Raw genomic sequence first — 19870 nt, 5'->3', positions numbered from 1 at the left:
CTTCCTCAATGAAGTGGTCTTCGTTCCCACCATGCATTCACTGAGCTTGTCTTGCTTTTGAGACACTCAGCTGCACGCCAACTTCCAGCCATGGTCTCCAGCATGCTTCACGCTGCGCAGTCTCTGAAATCAGGGTCACATGGGGAAAAGCAGTCTTCCTTCATGTTTTCTGCTGCGCAACCTCTGCACTTCAGATTCAGGGGGAAAAGGACCCTCTCAGGACTGGCAGCTGAAATCTGCTTCACAGTAGTCCCGGGGCCCTCTCTTGCCACCAACTTTTGTTTGGACTACCAACAATGGGGGTTCCTTCTGCTGCTGCTACTACTGCTTCAGCTTCACCTCCATCTAATGGCCTGCTGTCATGCTTTGCCCTTGGTCAAATTGGCCCTCTGACGGCTGCCACATTTATACATGTTTGTCTAGACTCGGTCCAGTTGTTTCTTTCAAGATGGCCACCAACGTTCATCTGTCCTTCCGGCATTCGGCGCGGCACGTTGCATCTTCAGTTTTACCAGCTAAGGTCAGATGCTTGCTTCTCTCCCATGTTTTTCTACCTTTTGCCTAAGCACCACCCCTTTTGCTCAGTTTATCCTCCTGCTCTCGTGCCGCTCGTTTCTGCTATTACGAACAGTCACAAGTTCTCTCTCCTCTAGTGTTCTCCTTTTGCCTGGGACTCTCCTACCTTGTTTTCCCCATCCGCTGCATTACCTTCTGGTTACGGATCCTGTTTTGTTACTTTGTATCCCTTCCTGGCAGACACACCATTTTCTTGATCAGCGGCACAGATCCTTCCTGGAGGATACTGCATTTCCCTTATCAGCTTCACTGAAACTTTGCCTGCAAACACTGCATCCTTGTTCAGCTGCACTGTGCCTCCTCAAGTGACACAGTGCTCTCCCGATTCTGCAGTTCTGCTACGTTACCTATGGACAGTGCATACTCCTGCTCAGCAGCTAGGGGAAATTACAGCCGTAATTATTTTCAACACTTGCCGACAAGGCTGCATTTTGAACAGTCCTTTGGAAACACCATCACAGGGTTTTTTCAAGCCGGAAGGCTTTTTTCCCTGAAAGGGGTGTGCTCCTCGGAGTTCCTCTTGCCTGGGGCTCCATCACCCGGTCAAGGTGGACTGTGGGGGAGCAAGTCCTTCCCTCTTCGAGAAGAAGAAGGACCACAAGGCAGAGAAACCAAAGAAGGCCGGCATGAAGAAGTCAAAGACATCCGAAAGCACCACTGAGGACTCAGGTGAGTAGAAGGCGCGGGGGGAGGACACTCTTACGCATAGGAGTTTGCAACGTCAAAAAAGAATTACTGGCAGCCCTACAGGGGCTTACAGCAGAAGTTCAAACCTTATGAGCCGAGAATGTAGCCTTACGGCAGCAGATGACTTTCCTTGATGACAACCGGGGAGACCTGCCGCCTCCGACCTTCCCTTTTGGCAAGTTTGACGGGCACCCTCGTCAGCTCAAGGAGTTTATGGATGCATGTCTAGTTTACTTCACCATTCGCCCTAAGGCTTATGGTTTACTTCACCATTCGCCCTAAGGCTTATGAAGTGGATCGGGCCAGGGTGGGTTTTCGCACATCCAATCTCGTGGGGACTGCCTTGGCATGGGCTACCCTTCATCACCAGTGCAGACCCAGTCTTGAACGACTATGCCGCTTTAGTTCAGCTTTTCCGGACCAGGAATGACAGACCTGAGGTTCAATATTCATCTCAAGCAAGGTACACAGATGTCCAATGGTACGTGTTGACTTTTTTCAGCGGGGACTCCACAAAGACATAAAAGATTAACTGGGCAGGACCTCCCGACCTGCTAGCTTCCAGGACCTAGCTACTCTGGCTCTACAGATCGATTGCGATTGTCGGAACGCTGCCAAGAAAGAAGAAAGGTCAGGTCCTATCTGTCTCCCGCTCCGACATCCCATCCACCACAGGAGCGCCCACCAGGTGAGGAACCAATGCAAATAGGCCTAGCCAGAGGAGTGCTTATACCTGCAGAACGCAAGAGACGCAGAGAGCAAGGGCTCTGCATGTATTACAGGTCTTCAAAGCATCTACTAAGAAACTGTCCTGAGGTTCCCCCACGTCGCTCGGGAAACTTGCCATCCCGATCTTAAACAGGGAGAAGATCGGGGTAGAAGATTCCAGACCCTGTAACAATACTCAACCAACAGAAGATAACCGATTTATGGTTTTCCAGGTCGTTTTTGCAGGTTGGTACCTCAAATCCGTTAGAAGTATTGGCCATGCTGGATTGCGGGGCGCTGGCAACTTCGAAGACATCCAATGGGCTCAAGAACTCCACATACCTCTGCATGAAAAGTCAAATCCTATTCCTGTTGAAGGAGTTGATGGCACCCCCTTATCTTAAGGACCCATTGTATTGGCGACCAAAGCCATCAAGGTGTCTGTTTTCTGAACAGGAAGTCATGGTATTCAATGTCATCCGCACAGCCCATTTTCCTGTGATACTTGGTATGCCATGGCTGTGTCGGCAATAACCCAGGCATCAATTGGACTAAAAACACCATGCAGTTCAACTCCCCCTAGTGTGAGCAGCATTGCTTTTTGCAATCTATCCCAGCATACCAACAGGGTGATAAAACAATCACTGCTTCGGTTTTACAGACTATCCCAGCTCAATATGAAGACTTTTTCGAGGTCCTCAAGGATGTAATACCCTGTTCCTTGCCTCCTCACCGAGTTGAAGATTGCGCCATCAAATTGCTTCCAGATTCCTCAGCATCTTTTTGCGGCATGTACCCATTATCCTTGCCCGAAAGAAGGGCTCTCAAGGAGTACCTAGAAGCAAATCTCAGAACGGGTTTATCCGAGAATCAAGATCATCGGGAGGGGCCTCATTAGTTTTTGTTCCCAAGAAAGACACGCAAGAACTCTGCCCATGTATTGATGTTCACGTTCTCAACTGAATCACAGTATGGATAGATATCCCATGCCTTTAATCAAGGTTATCTTGGAAGCAGTACAGGGCTCTACAGTTTTTACCAAGCTCGACCTCAGAGGAGCTTATCATTTGTTACAGATTAAGAGACACTGCTGCAACACTATGAATACCAAGTTATGCCTATTGGTCTCGTCAATGCCCCAGCAGCGTTCCAGCGGTTTATGGACAAGGTGTTTTCCGATATCCTCTATGCCTATGTTGTGGTCTACTTGGACGACATCCTCATCTTTTCTTCTACTCTGCAGGAACACAGAAATCATGTTCGAGAGGTCCTTCATCGTCTGCCCTACCATCAATTACTTGCCAAGCTGGAAAAATGCTGTTTTGAGACACCGTCAGTGACCTATCCTTTCTGAAAAGTGGATTCAAATGGATCAAAAGGAAGGTGAAGGCTGTGTTGGACTGGCAAGAACCCTGGAATGTGACGGATATTCAACGCTTCCTGGGCCTGGACACATTTTACCAGCAATTCATCCTCAGGTTCTCGCAGAAGGTCCTATCCATAACCTCTTTACTTAAGAAAGGGGTCAAGTTTGAGTGGACCAAACAAAGCAGACGCCTCATTTTGTGCTTTGAAAAAGGCATTTAGCACTGTTCCCATTTTAGCACAACCAGACCACTCGTTACCCTTTATAGTGGAAACGGATGCCTCTGAGGGAGCCCTGGGAGCAGCCTTGTTACAAGCGTCTTAGGATGGCTTGGAACACCCGGTTGCATATTATTCACGGACACTCACACCCAGAGAGCGCAACTATTCCGTCCTTGAGAAGGAGCTGCTCGCTATTAGACAAGCCTGTTTGGAATCGAGACATCTGCTTCAGAGAGTTACACATCGTTTTTTGGTGTGCACGTATTACAGCAATCTTAAAATTCCTCCAACAAATGGAATGCAAGAACTGTCGCCATGCCTGTTGGGCCCATTATTTTTCTCAATTTGATTTCGACATAACCTACCTACCAGGCAAGGATAATACCATTGCTGATGCCCTTTCTCTTAGTTTGGGAGTCACTACTGGAGAATCCAACAGTCATGAGAGATTGTTACCCGGCAAGAAGATCTTGGCCACGGTGAATACGTTCCTCCAAGAGGTCAGAGGAGATTCCACAAAGGTGTCCTTCAAACATTGTTTGCAAAAGATCAACATACTTTACTTCAAAGACCAGGCGTTGTTTTTGCCCTCCACTGAGCTTCAGACCAGAGTTATGTCCCTGGTGCCATAATTTAACCTTGGCTGGACATAAAGGCCAGAAGGCAACCTGGATTTAGTATCTGAAAACTTTTGGTGGCCGACTTTATGCAAGGATGTTCTGACATACGTGAAGACTTGCCCTGTTTGTACCACAGGCAAATACTCTACCTCCAAACCAACTGGCCGATTACAAAAGGAAGAAATGCCTTAGAAACCATGGAATCATGTCTCAACAGATTTCATTGTGGATCTTCCCTCTTCTCAGGCTTATACAGCCGTGATGGTCACAGTGGATTCCTACAGCAAGCTGGCTAATTTCTCTCTCCTTCACGGTATCCCAAACGCACCCGTGACAGCTAAGGTGTTTCTCAGGGATATCATCTGCTTACATGGCATCCCACACACTGTGGTTTCAGATAGAGGTTCCCAATTCACCTCGTCATTCTGGTCTTCCTTATGCAAACAGCTCGGAATGCGAAGAGCTCTCTCGTCTGGCTATCACCCCCAGAGCAAAGGGCAGACGGAGCGTCTCAACGCTACTCTGGAACAATATTTACGTTGTTTTTTGTAATCAAACACAAGACGACTGGGCTGAGCATCTCCCTATGGCAGAATTTGCGTATAATAACGCTAAACATACCACCATGGGGAGGAGTCCTCTTTTTTGTACTTATGGCTACAATCCTTGTTATCTGCCAATCGAATTGTCTTTTTCTACCAAGACTCCTGCTATAGACCAATTGCTGTCCAATCTTCATGAGACCCAAAAGACAGCCCTACTGTCGCTAGAAAACAGCAAGAAGACATAAAAACCAGGTCGACAAGAAGAGAAGTGAAAATCCCATGTGGAAACCAGGAACCAAGGTCTGGCTTTCTACCAAATTCTTGCCCAGATGGGTGCACTAGGGAAAATGAGCTCCAAGATTCCTCAGACCCTTTGAAATAACTTCCAAAGTTAACCCAGTGACGTTCGGTCTTCATCTCCCATCTAGCATAAGGAGAATTCACCCGGTTTTTCACTCTTCGCTTCTCAAGGAATACCATCCTAATCCCCATCAGCGTAGGATACCCTGGCTCAAGACCCTAAAGCACCCGAAGTCCCAGGAGTACAAAGTATTTAATTCTTTGGAAGGGGTATTCGGAGGCTGAGAGAACCTGGGAACACGAGAGGCACCTCAAGGCCCCTCAACTGATTAGATTGTTCCATCAACTTCATCCTGGCAAGCCAGGGGGGCACCGAGGAGAAAGGGTCATACTGTCATGCTTCTCCCTTTGGAGAAGTGGCAGCAATGGCGTTCCTCTGATGGCCGCCAAGTTTATCCACGTTTTTCTATACTCGGTCTAGGTGTTTCTTTCAAGATGGCCGCCGCCGTTTAACTGTCCTTACGGCATTCGGCGCGGTAGGAACAAGTTACTTACCTGTAACTGTTGTTCTCCAGCATGGGTCTGGCATGGATTCACATGCTCATGAATATTCCCCGTCGTCAGGCTGGGAATCCTCGGTAAAGAAAAAACCAGTATCAGTTTCGTTTCTGATCTGTCTTTCGTAGTAGTAACCAATCACTGGTCTCTGCGTCATACTGACCACAGCCAATGACTGCCCTCTACCTAAGCACCGCCTCTGGCAGCCATCTTCAGATTTGGAAGCACGTGAAGTGGCAGTATGACCAAGTGAAGAGCCGCAGAGGGGTAGGCGGGAGGGTTCGCATGTGAATCCATGCCAGACCCATGCTGGAGAACAACAGTTACAGGTAAGTAACTTGTTCCTTCTCCAGCATGGGGTCTGGCATGGATTCACATGCTCATGAATAAAGAATACATAGCAGTACACACATGCACAACCACGGGAGTTGGCAAAGGCTCAACATTAAGCATTACATCAAACTCAACATTAAGCATCTTACCTCCTCACCAGGCTCACCTCGGGCGAACAGGTTGCGCAGCACTGCTTGGCCGACCCTGGACTCCTCCCTGGAATCCCGATCGACGCAGTAGAATTTCGTGAAGGTGTGCGTCGACCTCCACGTAGCAGCCCTGCATATGTTCAGCAGGGGCACACCAGAAAGGAACGCCGTGGTAGCTGCGATCGCTCTGGTGGAATGGGCTCTCGGATGGCCAGGCAGCGGTCGGTTTGCCAACCGATGACAGTACATGATACAGCCGGAGAGCCATCTGGAACTGGAAGCCTTCGAGAGAGCCTTCCCCTGATTGACAGGTCCAAAGTTCACAAAGAGTTGTGACGTCTTCCGAAAACACTTTGTGCGGTCCACGTAGAACTTCAGCGCTCTAGCCACATCCAGCGAGTGCAAAGTTCTCTCAGCCGGCGACGAAGGCGACGGGAAGAATACAGGCAACACCAAGGGTTCGTTGAGGTGGAAGTCCGACGGTACCTTGGGCATGAAGGAGGGGTGCGTCCTGAGCACTACCCTTGTGTCGTGAAAAGTCAAGTACGGGGCCTTGCAGGAAAGGGCCTGGATCTCTCCCACCCGTCGTGCGTAGGTGATGGCCACAAGAAACGCTGTTTTCCACGACAGAAACTTCAAGGGGGCCGAGTGCAGAGGCTCGAACGGAGGTCCCATGAGCTTGGTCAGCACCACGTTGAGCTCCCACGCCGGGGCTGGAGCCTTCACCGGCGGGAACGATCTGAACAGTCCCTTCATGAACTCTTTCACCAGACGATGAGACCACAAGGACGTCCGCCCCGTGGTTCTGGTGTATCGGGAGATCGCAGCAAGATGAATCTTGATGGACGCGTGTGCCAGTCCGTGTGCTGGCATCCAGGGCAGACCCTGAACAGCTTTCCGGGCGTCGAGCTTCCCTTCTCCTGGGCCATGACCGGGCCTGAGAAACTTCTGGAGTCCTCCAAAAGCGTAGCTCGACGAAATCTTCACCCTTGAGGGGCGCAGACGAATCCGACACGGGTCCCCGTTGATCGGATGGAGAGTCGGTGGAGCTTGAGGCTCTTTTGACCGAAAAAACAAAGTTTTTGAGAAAAAACGTGAAAAAAATAGCACTAACGCTCGAGAGCAATAGCACGAGGATCCCAACACATGAACGTGCGGTAAAAATCTGAAGATGGCTGCCAGAGGCGGTGCTTAGGTAGAGGGCAGTCATTGGCTGTGGTCAGTATGACGCAGAGACCAGTGATTGGTTACTACTACGAAAGACAGATCAGAAACGAAACTGATACTGGTTTTTTCTTTACCGAGGATTCCCAGCCTGACGACAGGGAATATTCATGAGCATGTGAATCCATGCCAGACCCCATGCTGGAGAATGTTAAAACCTCAATTATAACTGCTATGGTCAGACGCTTGCTTCTCCATCGTGTTTTTCTACCTTTTCCCTTAGTAGCCCCCTTTTGCTCTTTTTATCCTCCTGCTCTCGTGCCACTCATTTCTGCTATTATGAACGGTCACAAGTTCTCTCTTTCTCTCTCGTCTAGTGTTCTCCTTCTGCCTGGGACTCTCCTACCTTATTTTCCCCATCCGCTGCATTACCATCTGGATACGGATCCTGTTCCGTTACTTTGTATCCCTTTCTGGGGGACACAGCATTTTCTTGTTCAGCGGTGCAGAGCCATCCTGGAGGATACTGCATTTCCCTCATCAGCTTCACTGAAACATTGCCTCAAACACTGCATTCTTGTTCAGCTGTCCTCAAGTGACACAGTGCTCTCCTGATTCTGCAGTTCTGCTATGTTACCTATGGACACAGCATAATCCTTCTCAGCAGCTAAGTGAAATTACAGCTGTAATTGTTTTCATCACTTACCGGCAAGGCTGAATTTTGAACAGTCCTTTGGAAAATACCATCACAGGGTTTTTTTAAGCCTTTCCCTGAAAGAGGCTCCTCAGAGTTCCCCTTGCCTGGGGCTCCATCGCCCGGTCAAGGGGGCCTCCAGGGGAGCACGTCCTTACCTCTTAGAGAAGAACGACCATGAGGCAGAGAAACCAATAAAGGCCGTCAAGAAGTCGTCAAAGAAATCCGAAAGCACCACCCAGGTGAGGAGAAGGCGTGGGGTGAGGACATTCTCACGCATGAGACCTGCATCCGAGGGGGCCTTTTAAGCCTCTCTGCTTCCTTCAGGTGTGGGTCATTAGCCTTAACAGGCGGACTACTCCTGCAACATTGCTTTGGAGCCCTCTTCCTCAAGAAATCATGGGACTTACAGTCCTCAACAATAACATTTGGTTTTTTCATTTCATTTATTTGGCAATAAGCCATTAGAAGTGTGGGATTTCAGATAAAGTTAAACAGGGGGGGTTCCCAGTCTTCCTGATCTGTCCCCCCCATGTGATCCTCCCGCAGAACCCCCCCCCCACCCCCGCAGGGTGTGGATCAGGAACCGCCTGCCCTTCCTAGACCACATGAAAAGGGTCCCAGGCCAGGTTTGCTAGGGGAATCATTGCCGATTCACCACAAGAGCCATTTGGTTAGCTTTTTATGAAGGGGATAATGCAGTTTTAATGTATCCATTTGTGAAAATGTGGATGAACATTGAATGGATCATGAAGATTATTTGGTATTAATATGACATATGTTCATGCATTTGTTTTATTATTTTATGCTTTGTACTAAAAGTCCTACGGGCTAAATGGTACCATTAAATAAAAGATGACATAGAAAGTAATGAGGGACAAATTAAATCTGATCCAGGAGCAGGAGAAGATACAAGGGAAGAGCAACCAGGTTTAATACTTTGTCCACTCAAACAGATGATTACAGAGTCAGCCCCATGCCTGAAATTGGAACAGCTCTAACAACTCATCCAAAAACTGACACCAAGGTCAATTGAAAACCAGGGATAATTGAAGACCTGATATTAGAAGAGCTTATTGTGTGATCAAACTACAAACAAGGGTACAAAGGGCCGCACAACTGCAAATGCATTGATAAAAACATCCATGCCAAATCACCATACGATTCATCAATTCACAAATAAAGGGGAAACCAAAACAACTGTTGCTGACACAGCATAATAGTTTAAGAATCCCACAAGTAGCAAGGGATAGATTAATGAGTCTATCCCTACCACTGATGCATAAAACATCAATATATATGCTTTGGTGCAACAGATATCACTACATCATTCATGATCTCTTCTCTGCCCCCCTGGTATGTTTCATGGTATCCACCAACATGTCTCAGGACGGCTGTAATGCCATGCAGAGTATTTGTAAGAATTGTGTGGGTTTGCACTGACTCAATCCCATAAAACAGAAATCAAAGACGCTTTTACTTGATGAGAAAATGTATGAAACAGTGAGCTTTGAGGGGAGTTACCTGAGAAGATGTTCTTAAGATTTTCAACAGCAGCAGCTAGCTGACTGTGCTGGACCACAGCATCTTTCACATCTTTAAGGCTTTCAATTGTGTTGATGCTCTGCCTCCAGTCTTTACTGACGTCCCCCAAAGATCCCTGAATGTCCTTCACGTCACTGAGCGCGTTGTGCAGCTGAGTCAGACCGGTCCGCACACCATCCAATTGAGACTGGATTGCTGCCTAGAAGGATTTGTGACCAATTAAGTTATTCCTTTTAGGTCAGTGTTGTGATCCAGAGAGAACAATTAATGGAAGTGGACATCACAATTTGAACCAAAACCTGCAGCCGACATTAAAATGTCCAGCATAAGAAAATCTGCTTAAATGACGCAGAATCAAATAACATAAAATGATAGCGCACAGTTTCCAGATTGAGCTTATGCAGTAATGCTGGGTCCGAAATGTATATGCTAAACCAAAAATAACCTAACTTTCCATACAGAATCACTAACAACAGAATAAAGGTAATCTTGAAATATAAAGCTGGAGCGATTAAACACAGGAAAAACATCTGTTCTTTCAAGTACATGCTATTCCAAATGTAAATAGTGACATGATTTATCCTTGCATTAACTTCACAAATAGAAATGGTTGCGTGTGGGAATTTATGGCATGTGAACTGAATGACAAGAGGGAAATGGGTACAAATCTCACTTCTGTCCTTATTGTGCAGCTCAAGTCGGCACCATCAGAAAACGGTTGTGTTAACATTCCAAAAGGTATGATTTTGGTTATTAACTGCACTGCAAGAGGAGGAGGTTTACATTTGGAGTGCAGACTTGACTATCTTCCTCCTCATATTTCACCATCAAAAATGCTCTTTTTATTTTTTCTTGTTCTCTAGAAACTTAGAACTTTTTCATTGTATGCAGAAGTTCAACAGCAAATCAGAACACGCAATGTGTGATCTAAACTGGATTACTGTAACTTCCTACTTTGTGGCACTTCAGAGAAAAACCTGAATAAACTGCAAGTAGTCCAAATCAATGCCCTCCGAGCAGCCACCGATTTGTGCAAACATGACCATGTATCTGAAACAAAGATCACTCCACTGGCTCCCAGTAAGTGAAAGAATACAATTCAGAAATGCTATCTATCACTCATCAGTGTCTAGAAAGCCACACACCATCATACCTTATCCAAAAGATCAAAAGACAAGCCCCCACAAGACCACATCGCCTTCCCTACAAACATTGCCTGGAGCACCCGGGATATAACCGCAAACGAGCAGGAGGAGTAAGCTTCCCAGTTCGGGCTGCCACCCTCTGCACCAATCTTCCACCCCACCTGCGGGCTGAACGCTCTTACCTGACTTTCTGAAAGAAAGTGCAAAGCCACCTTTTCAACTAATCAACACTGCACTACTGCTCCTTTGTCTTGACACAGTAACTAGCGCCTAGATACCCCCAGGCTACGTGCGATGCTATAAATATGTAAATAAATAAAAATAAACACATGTTTTTATTTAATATTGTGATATGGTTTATAAAATAAACCTTACACATATTAATAACATAGCAAAATCGTTATACAAAAACTTTAGAAAGACATACACAACTTCATACCTTACACATCTATTGTATCTGTGGGCCCTTAAAATTTGCTCTCACCGAGGTCGGTGTACGGCTCTCTCTGCCTGCCTTTCTTCAAGGGAAATTTTAACAGCCCAACAGGAGCCACTGTATCTACAGAGCCAACCCTACCGACCTAAAGACACCACAGGGGGCACCAGACCGCACTCCATAGCTTTGAGAAGGACCTTCAGGTCAAAACACGTGTCGGCTGACTGCATGGGGATATATGAAGCCAGACTGTACCTGTAAAGGGTGTATATAAGCTAACAAACCAAATGAATTAACAGTTTTCACAACCAAGCACAACAACTGCATAAAGAATACAATTCTTGTACTTGACAAATGCAAGGTAACCAGGTTACCACCCCTTTTTCCTCTATAAATGAAGCATTTATTTCTTCTGCACTGTTCTACACTTTTGCAGCCCACCAAGAGCACCTGGTCTATGAATGGCTTTCCCAGCACTCACCGGTCGTCAGCTTCCACCTCCGGTGGCTCTCGCTGCTTTTCTGCTCTGTTCCCGTTGCTGCTTCCGTTTCCGCGAGCCACACTTGCCTGTGTACTGGAGCTCGGCTAGAACAGGCGGCTCCTCTGTTCCTGCGAAGACGGACACAGCATCCTCTTCGCTCTGGCTTCACCGCAGCTCTGTTTGCTCCCACTTCGTATCAGAGGCTTCCCACGGCTTCGGGATGTTGGGCCGGAGTCCTGACTCCACTTCGTCTTCCACCATGGCTGCCGCCAGTGTTCTGGGGTTTCCTCCTGCTCTCTGCCTCGACAGTTCCTCATGTCTCTCACCCTGTGTCATGATGCCTACCCCCAGGCATCTGGATCCAGTCCATCAGCCCCGGGAGCAGGCATCCAGATACTCATTAAAACCCCAACAGCCCCGGCTGGGGGCTGTTTGGATTCAGTCCTGGCGCCTTAGGCGCCAGGCTCATCATAGAAATCAGGCCTGGCGCCATAGGCAACAGGCTCATAGACTTTATTTACCTTATGCAGACCATGCTGCATATGAGTCCAAGCCAACGTGAGGCCGGGATGGGACTATTTTATTACAGGGACTATTTTTTACTCGGGTGTGGTTCTGGGGAACTTCTTACCTGGGACTACTTTGTAGGCTATTTAAACCACGCCCGAACAGCAGCTCATGCTTCGTGTTATTCTCCATCCAGCAGCGTAACGCTCACCGTGTCTGCAAGTCAGCATCAAGTCTTCTGCCACGCCCGCCTTGAATCCAGAGCTCCTAGACAAAAGGAAAAGAAAGGAGAAGAGGTTAGATCACGGACATTATTTTATTCCTTACCTGATTCCGGACCCAGCACATCTCCGAGCCTGGAAAGGACATTATTTCAGCACGCATCGCTTCGCCAGCAGCAGCGCCGCGTTATACTCACCAGTCCACTGCATCTTTCAACTCAGCGCTGCCTCCATCATTTTCTTCGTCGAAACCCAGCACCTGGGGGGAAAACAAAAGGAATAACAAGGTGAGCCGAGAAAACCGACAAAGACAATCTCTTTGCCACCATAGGCTTACCTGCTTTACCACCGGAGGTATTATCCTTTAATTCGCCGCATCTTCCTATGCCGCACCTATAAAGGGAGAGAAAACAGCAAGTTAAACTCATGCAACTTTTACCGGACAGTGTTTGGTAGTACAGACTCTTACCTGAACGCCATCAGCTGCCTCCAGGCAATATTCTTTTGGACCCAGCTGCAACCTAACGAGGGAATGGAACAAGAGTGAACATCGGACATATTGAACTCTTTGAACTTTATAGACACTGGAGTCAATATTCCTCCGGAACTCCTCCAGTACTTTCAAACCAGTGAAGTAACTGGTATCTACGCGCCCCTGCATGCCATGCAGGATGGAGAGCTCATCATTTAAAAACAAAAGGTGAGGTTACCAAGAGGGGATATCGGAGGTGATTAGTGGGGAGAACGAGAACAGTTTGGGGGGGGGGGCCATCACTAAAGTCCACGGGTGGCTAAATCCCTTTCTCCACTTGCAGGAGAATACTTCTACAAGTCCAGCAGACAAGATTAGGCAGGCCAGTCCAGACTGTCATCTCTTCACTACGCATCATGTTGGTGGAGACAGCAGCTGTCCAGGTCTGATCGACGCCCCTTTGGGAACCAGGTGAGCGTAACAGAACACGAAGCCGATCTACAAATCCCCACCCGGGCGTAATGGAGACCTCAGAAACCGACCAACTAGCCCAATTGTTAGGAGAACTTAGGGCAGAAGTGCACTCCGCGCGCCAAGAAACTAATGCCCTCAGGAGAGAACTGATTGTGTCAAAGGAGCGCACTGATGATCTTGCCAGACAACTGCTGCAAAACCAAGCCGGGCAAACACCACTACCTGGACTTGGGGGGAATTCAATCCCCGTTTCATCGAGCAGCCCTGTGCAAGTGGTTCTACCAGGGAGCATTCCTTTAGCTCCACCCAAACGCTTTGCTGGGGACCCGAAAAGATTTGCTGTGTTCATGAACCAATGCCGCTTGCACTTTTTATGCAGACCAGGAGCTTTTCCAAACGACCAAGCCAAAGTAGCCTTTGTACTGTCATACCTTAGTGGCAGCGCAGCGGATTGGTCAATTCCATTAGTCAACCAGGATGACCCTCTTCTTTGGGATTTTCAGGTCTTTTCAATTGAGCATGGAAAGATTATTCGCCAGATATTCACAGGGACAGGCCCTGGATAACGAACTTCTATCCCTACGACAAAGAAACCAGGACCTGCTAACTTATATCGCAACCTTCAATAGGTTGGTGGTGGAAACCGGATGGCCAGAGGTAAAGCGAATTACATTATTTCATCGTGGACTTCGGGGTGAACTCAAATATGTTTTGGCCCAAGTTGTGAACCCACCTCAGGATTGCGCAGAATATATAGACTTAGTGGTCCAGCTAGACCACCAACATCAGAATAGAAAAGCTGATTGAGCTAAGTTCGAGAATCGGGTATTGGTTAAACCCAATGTTACTCCCAAAGGAACAGATGCATCCGAACCAATGCAGATCGGGGGAGTTAAGGGACCCTTAACTCAAAAAGAAAGAGAAAGGAGACGACAGATGCAGTTGTGTCTGTACTGTGGGGCCTCAGGACATTTTCTACGGGATTGCCCTATAAAACCATCCAAGAAAGTATTCGGAGTTGCTGATAGAAATCAAACAGAGCCTGATTCGGGAAACGACCACGCCCGACATGCGTAGAGGTCCGCTTGCCGAGCTTAAAGAAGGACACTCAGACCTCGCACCTAATCATACCAATGGTCCTTATTGATCCAAGGCAGCCATCACGTATGCACGCAGTTAGGGCATACATTGATAGCGGGGCCGTAGGAAACTATGTGGACCACGAATTGGCTTCTAGGATGAATCTACCTCTCTGCAAAAAGACCACTTCAGATGTCATCACCACAGTCGATGGAACTGAAATTGCCTCTGGGCCTGTAACTCATCAACCACAGAGATGACACTGTTGGGTCAAGATGGGCATCGAGAGACTATTTTGTTTGACTTAATCAAAGCCCCGCAGTTCCAAATAATACTGGGGATACCTTGGTTGGAAACACATAATCCTTGTATTGATTGGCGAGAGAAGAGAGTAACCTTCCCGGAGTGTGCACACACCTGTTACCCAGAAAAAACCTTGAACAAAAGCCTGGCCACAGTCGCTAATCCAGTCATGCAGTTACCTAAGGAATATCAAGAATTCCAGGATGTTTTCCAAAAAGAACAGGCAAACACCTTACCACCTCATAGATCATACGATTGTCAAATCGACCTCATACCCGGTGGACAATCTCCATGCAGTAGGATCTACGCCCTTGCGGAACCCGAAAACCGTCACCTATGACAATACTTGGACCAATACCTTGCTAATGGCTTCATTCGTCCATCTAATTCCACCGCATTTTCAGCTTTATTCTTTGTGCCCAAAAAGGAAGGTGACCTCAGAACGTGCATAGACTACCGCGCATTAAACCAGATCATGGTGAAGAACCGATATCCATTGCCTCTGATCCCCGAACTACTAGACCAAGTAAAGGATGCTTGCATCTACACTAAATTAGATCTCCGAGGGGCATATCATCTGGTACGTGTAAAGAAGGGCGACGAATGGAAGACCGCTTTTCGCACCAAGTACGGATTATTCGAATATCAGGTGATGCCCTTTGGGTTGTGCAATGCACCAGCATCCTTCCAGTATTTTATGAACTATGTCCTTCGTGAACTCATTGACGTCTGTGTTGTCGTATACATAGACGATATTCTAGTATACTCCTCCTCCGAATCAGACCATGTTAAGCATGTTCATGCAGTCCTTGAGAAACTGCGCCAGCACAAGTTATATGCAAAATTGGAAAAATGTGTTTTTCATGCTACAGAAGTTGAATTCCTTGGATTTATCCTGACTCCAAAAGGAGTCTGAATGGACTCTAGAAAGGTGGACGCAATTCTCAAGTGGCCATCACCCAGTTCAGTTAAAGGGGTGCAAAGCAAGCTTGGATTTGCTCATTTCTACTGCAGATTTATTCCCGACTTCTCATATGTTGTACACCCCATCACAGCACTTTTGCGAAAAAACAAACGCTTCTTGTGGACCGAAGAGGCTGAAAAAGCCTTCCAAGAACTGAAATTGAAATTCACGTCAGCACCTGTCTTAAAGCATCCACGCCCCGAGCTCCCATACATAGTTGAAACCAATGCATTCAGTTTTGCCATGGGGGCTGTCCTGTCCCAGAAGGATCCGGAAACCGGTCAACTTCATCCAGTAGCATTTTGGTCCAGAAAATTCTCGGCCCCTGAATTAAACTATGCGGTTACCGATAAAGAGTTGTTAGCCATCAAATCCGCCTTCAAGGCTTGGCGGCATTATCTTCTCAGTGCCAGGCATACCATTACTGTAATCACCGATCACAGGAACTTGCAGTATTTAAAAACAGCCAAGGCCCAATCATCGCGTCAACTTCGATGGGCCTTATTCCTTGCAGAATTCGATTTTGTGATCACTTATCGACCAGGTTGTAAGAATGGTAAGGCAGATGCTTTATCCCGAATTGGGATGGGAGAAGCATATTCGAACCCGGAATCGGTGCCTATAATTCCTGAACAAAGAAATCTTGGGATAACTACTCTACAGACCTTAGAAGATATTCATTTAAAGTTCCAACAACTTTTCGATTCAGCAGCCCTGCAGGACTGGGTTAAAAAGGGCCCAGATTATTCAGTTGTCAATGACCTACCTTACTATCAAGGGCGTCTATTTCTACCACAGAAGGAACTACAAGAACAAGTCATCTCCAATTACCATAAAGCTCTGATGGAAGGGCACCCAGGCGAAAAGATGTAAAGTCATTTGTACTGTCTTGTGGCATCTGCGCCCAGAACAAAAGCCAAAAGAAGAAACCAGCTGGTCTTTTACAACCTTTAGATATTCCACCCACACCATGGCACACTTTGTCGTTAGACTTTATTACAGATCTACCGCCATGTAATGGATTCAACACCATTCTAGTTATTGTGGATCTTTTTTCCAAGATGGCCCACTTTATTCCTTTAAAAGGATTACCTTGTGCTTCAATCTTGGCCAAGGAATTTCTCGAAAATATTGTTCGAATACATGGATTTCCTTCCGTATTGATCTCTGATCGAGGTAGTCAGTTCATTTCGCAATTTTGGCAGAAGTGTTGTCAATTGGCACAAATCGACATAAGGTTATCAACCAGTCACCATCTCCAAACCGATGGTCAGACGGAGAGAACCAACCAGACTCCTGAACAATACCTACGTTGTATGCTCCACCAAACCGAAAGTAATTGGAAGGACATTTTATGGATTTCTGAATACGCATACAATATCTCTGTACATTCAGGAACCGGACAAAGCCTATTTTATACCATATATGGACATCATCCTCGAACCTCAGAACTCGATTCGCCCCAGCATTTAGAAATGCTGGCAGTAACTCATCTGCATTCTACTATTACACAAGCTTTTAAAGAGGCAACAAAACATTTGAAACAAGCAAAAGAGAAATACAAGAAAAATGCTGATCAACATAAAAGTGAGACCCCACCATATCGAATCGGAGACCAAGTTTGGCTGGCTACAAGACATACCTCTGAAAGGAATCCTAGATATTTGGGAACTTACACCATTATGGCCATTATCAACCCAGTGGCCGTCAAATTAGAATTACCCTCTAATATCCGGATTCATCCTGTCTTTCATGTTTCACTTCTAAAAACCAGTTCAACCCGGGACAAGATTAACCAAACCACCTGACCCCATCCTAATAGATGGAGAACCTGAATTTGAGGTAAAAAACATCCTGGACTCTAAAACGGTTAAATCAAGACTTTTTTATTTAATCGACTGGAAGGGTTACGGACCACAAGAAAGGTCATGGGAACCTAGTGACCACACGTTCATGCTCCTCGATTGGTAAAAAAATTTCATCGGGACTTCCCAGACAAGCTAGGGCCAAGGGGAAGAACAACTTTAGGAGGGGCCTGCGGGGGGGGGGAATGCTGTCATGATGCCTACCCCCGGGCATCCGGATCGAGTCCATCAGCCCCGGGAGCAGGCATCAGATACTCATTAAAACCCCAACACTCCCGACTGGGGGCTGTTTGGATTCAGTCCTGGCGCCTTAGGCGCCAGGCTCATCATAGAAATCAGTCCTGGCGCCATAGGCGCCAGGCTCATAGACTTTATTTACCTTATGCAGACCATGCTGCAAATGAGTCCAAGCCAACGTGAGGCCTGGATGGGACTATTTTATTACAGGGACTATTTTTTACTAGGGTGTGGTTCTGGGGAACTGCTTACCTGGGAATACTTTGCAGGCTATTTAAACCATGCCCGAACAGCAGCTCATGCTTCGTGTTATTCTGCATCCAGCAGCGTAACGCTCACCGTGTCTATAAGTCAGCATCCAGTCTTCTGCCACGCCCGCCTCGAATCCAGAGCTCCTAGACAAAAGCAAAAGAAAGGAGAAGAGGTTAGATCACGGACATTATTTGATTCCTTACCTGATTCTGGACCCAGCACATCTCCGAGCCTGGAAAGGACATTATTTCAGCATGCGTCGCTTCGCCAGGAGCAGCGCCGCGTTATACTCACCAGTCCACCGCATCTTTCAACTCGGCGCTGCATGCATCATTTTCTTCGTCGAAACCCAGCACCTGGGGGGAAAACAAAAGGAATAACAAGGTGAGCCGAGAAAACCGACAAAGACAATCTCTTTGCCACCATAGGCTTACCTGCTTTACCACCGGAGGTATTATCCTTTAATTCGCCGCATCTTTCTATGCCGCACCTATAAAAGGGAGAGAAAACAGCAAGTTAAACTCATGCAACTTTTACCGGACAGTGTTTGGTAATACAGACTCTTACCTGAACGCCATCAGCTGCCTCCAGGCAATATTCTTTTGGACCCAGCTGCAACTAACGAGGGAATGGAACAAGAGGGAACATCGGACATATTGAACTCTTTGAACTTTATAGACACTGGAGTCAATATTCCTCCAGAACTCCTCCAGTACCTTCAAACCAGTGAAGTAACTGATATCTACGCACCCCTGCATGCCATGCAGGATGGAGAACTCATCATTTAAAAATATAAAGGTGAGGTTACCAAGAGAGGATATCGGAGGTGATTAGTGGGGAGAACGAGAACAGTTGGGGGGGGCCATCACTAAAGTCCACGGGTGGCTAAATCCCTTTCTACACTTGCAGGAGAATACTTCTACGAGTCCAGCAGACAAGATTAGGCTGGCCAGCCCAGACGGTCATCTCTTCACTAAGCATCACGTTGGTGGAGACCGCAGCTATCTGGGTCCGATTGACGCCCCTGTGGGAACCAGGTGAGCGTAACACCCTGCTCACCTCTTGGTTTCTCATTTTATACACATATAGTCCTTCAATAGGCTGCAGGTGTGTACCATGGTTCAATTCTGCTTGACTTTAAGAGGACATGCCTGACCCCTAGCTTTTAGCAGGCATCTTCCTTGTTACAGTGGACATGGGAGTTGTTAGTGGTCATTACTCCTAATCACCTCTTCCTTGTCACAGTACTGTTAAAGGAAAAATGTGGGGAAATTAAGGTAGATGATTTGTAATAGCCCATTCCATTGCAATAGCTTGCGGGAGGTTAGGTTGACTTTCTCAAGCAAGAGGGGGTTACCATGTCTCGCCTGCAGGGACCTCACTCCTAATCCCCAAGGACCCTTCACCCAGGTGATTCTCGTTCACTTGTACACACCCAGGGTCAGGATCCAAAAACTATGGCCTTTCCCTGGCCACCGCAGAAGAAGATCCCAGGCGAGTAGGAGTGAAAATAACCTCAGGTTTCTCACAGTACCTATTAACACAAAAGGGTATATAGGTAGGTATTCGTAGCAAGCTACTCCACAAAAAACCCTCCAACTGGTACCATCAGGACAGATGCTCCATATTGATAATTTCTGATCCATAAGTTACAGCGGGTACAACTTTCGATTTAGAATATCGAATACCGGCAGGACTAAATATTTCCTATACACCCCCGATTCATTTTAATCAACTGAGATGAGTAGTATATCAAGTTTTTCTTCAGCTGGCAAAAAGAGGGGATGTAAATCGCCTACTCAAAAGAGGGAAACCCAAATAAGTACATGAAAAGGAAAGTTTGATATGAGTCAGTGAGGATCGCAGTTATTGTCCCCAATGCTACAAGTGTCCATACTCTGACCCACCACTTAGCTACTATCAGGCCTTCAGCTAACTTCCAAGACATAGCTAACGTTAATCTGGCT

The 19870-nt window shown here is 47.0% G+C and overlaps 1 protein-coding gene across 6 annotated transcripts in view; it reads right to left on the bottom strand.

The window, feature by feature from the left end:
- The window catches only part of EXOC3 (exocyst complex component 3), a 1019937-nt gene that overhangs the window by 843624 nt on the left and 156443 nt on the right, over window positions 1–19870 (bottom strand). For 5 of the 6 annotated variants that reach the window (XM_069620467.1, XM_069620465.1, XM_069620466.1 and 2 more), the window contains exon 3: window positions 9446–9665. The exons of the other annotated variant lie outside the window; for it this stretch is intronic. In XM_069620467.1, coding sequence (XP_069476568.1) covers window positions 9446–9665 — 220 coding nt within the window. The remainder of the gene's footprint in view (window positions 1–9445; window positions 9666–19870) is intronic. 6 annotated transcript variants of the gene reach the window in all.

Source organism: Ambystoma mexicanum, chromosome 5q, assembly GCF_040938575.1.
Source record: "Ambystoma mexicanum isolate Mex_15411 chromosome 5q, UKY_AmexF1_1, whole genome shotgun sequence".
In the NCBI taxonomy this organism is placed as follows: Eukaryota; Metazoa; Chordata; class Amphibia; order Caudata; family Ambystomatidae; genus Ambystoma; species Ambystoma mexicanum.
This window is presented reverse-complemented; position numbering and strand designations above follow the sequence as displayed.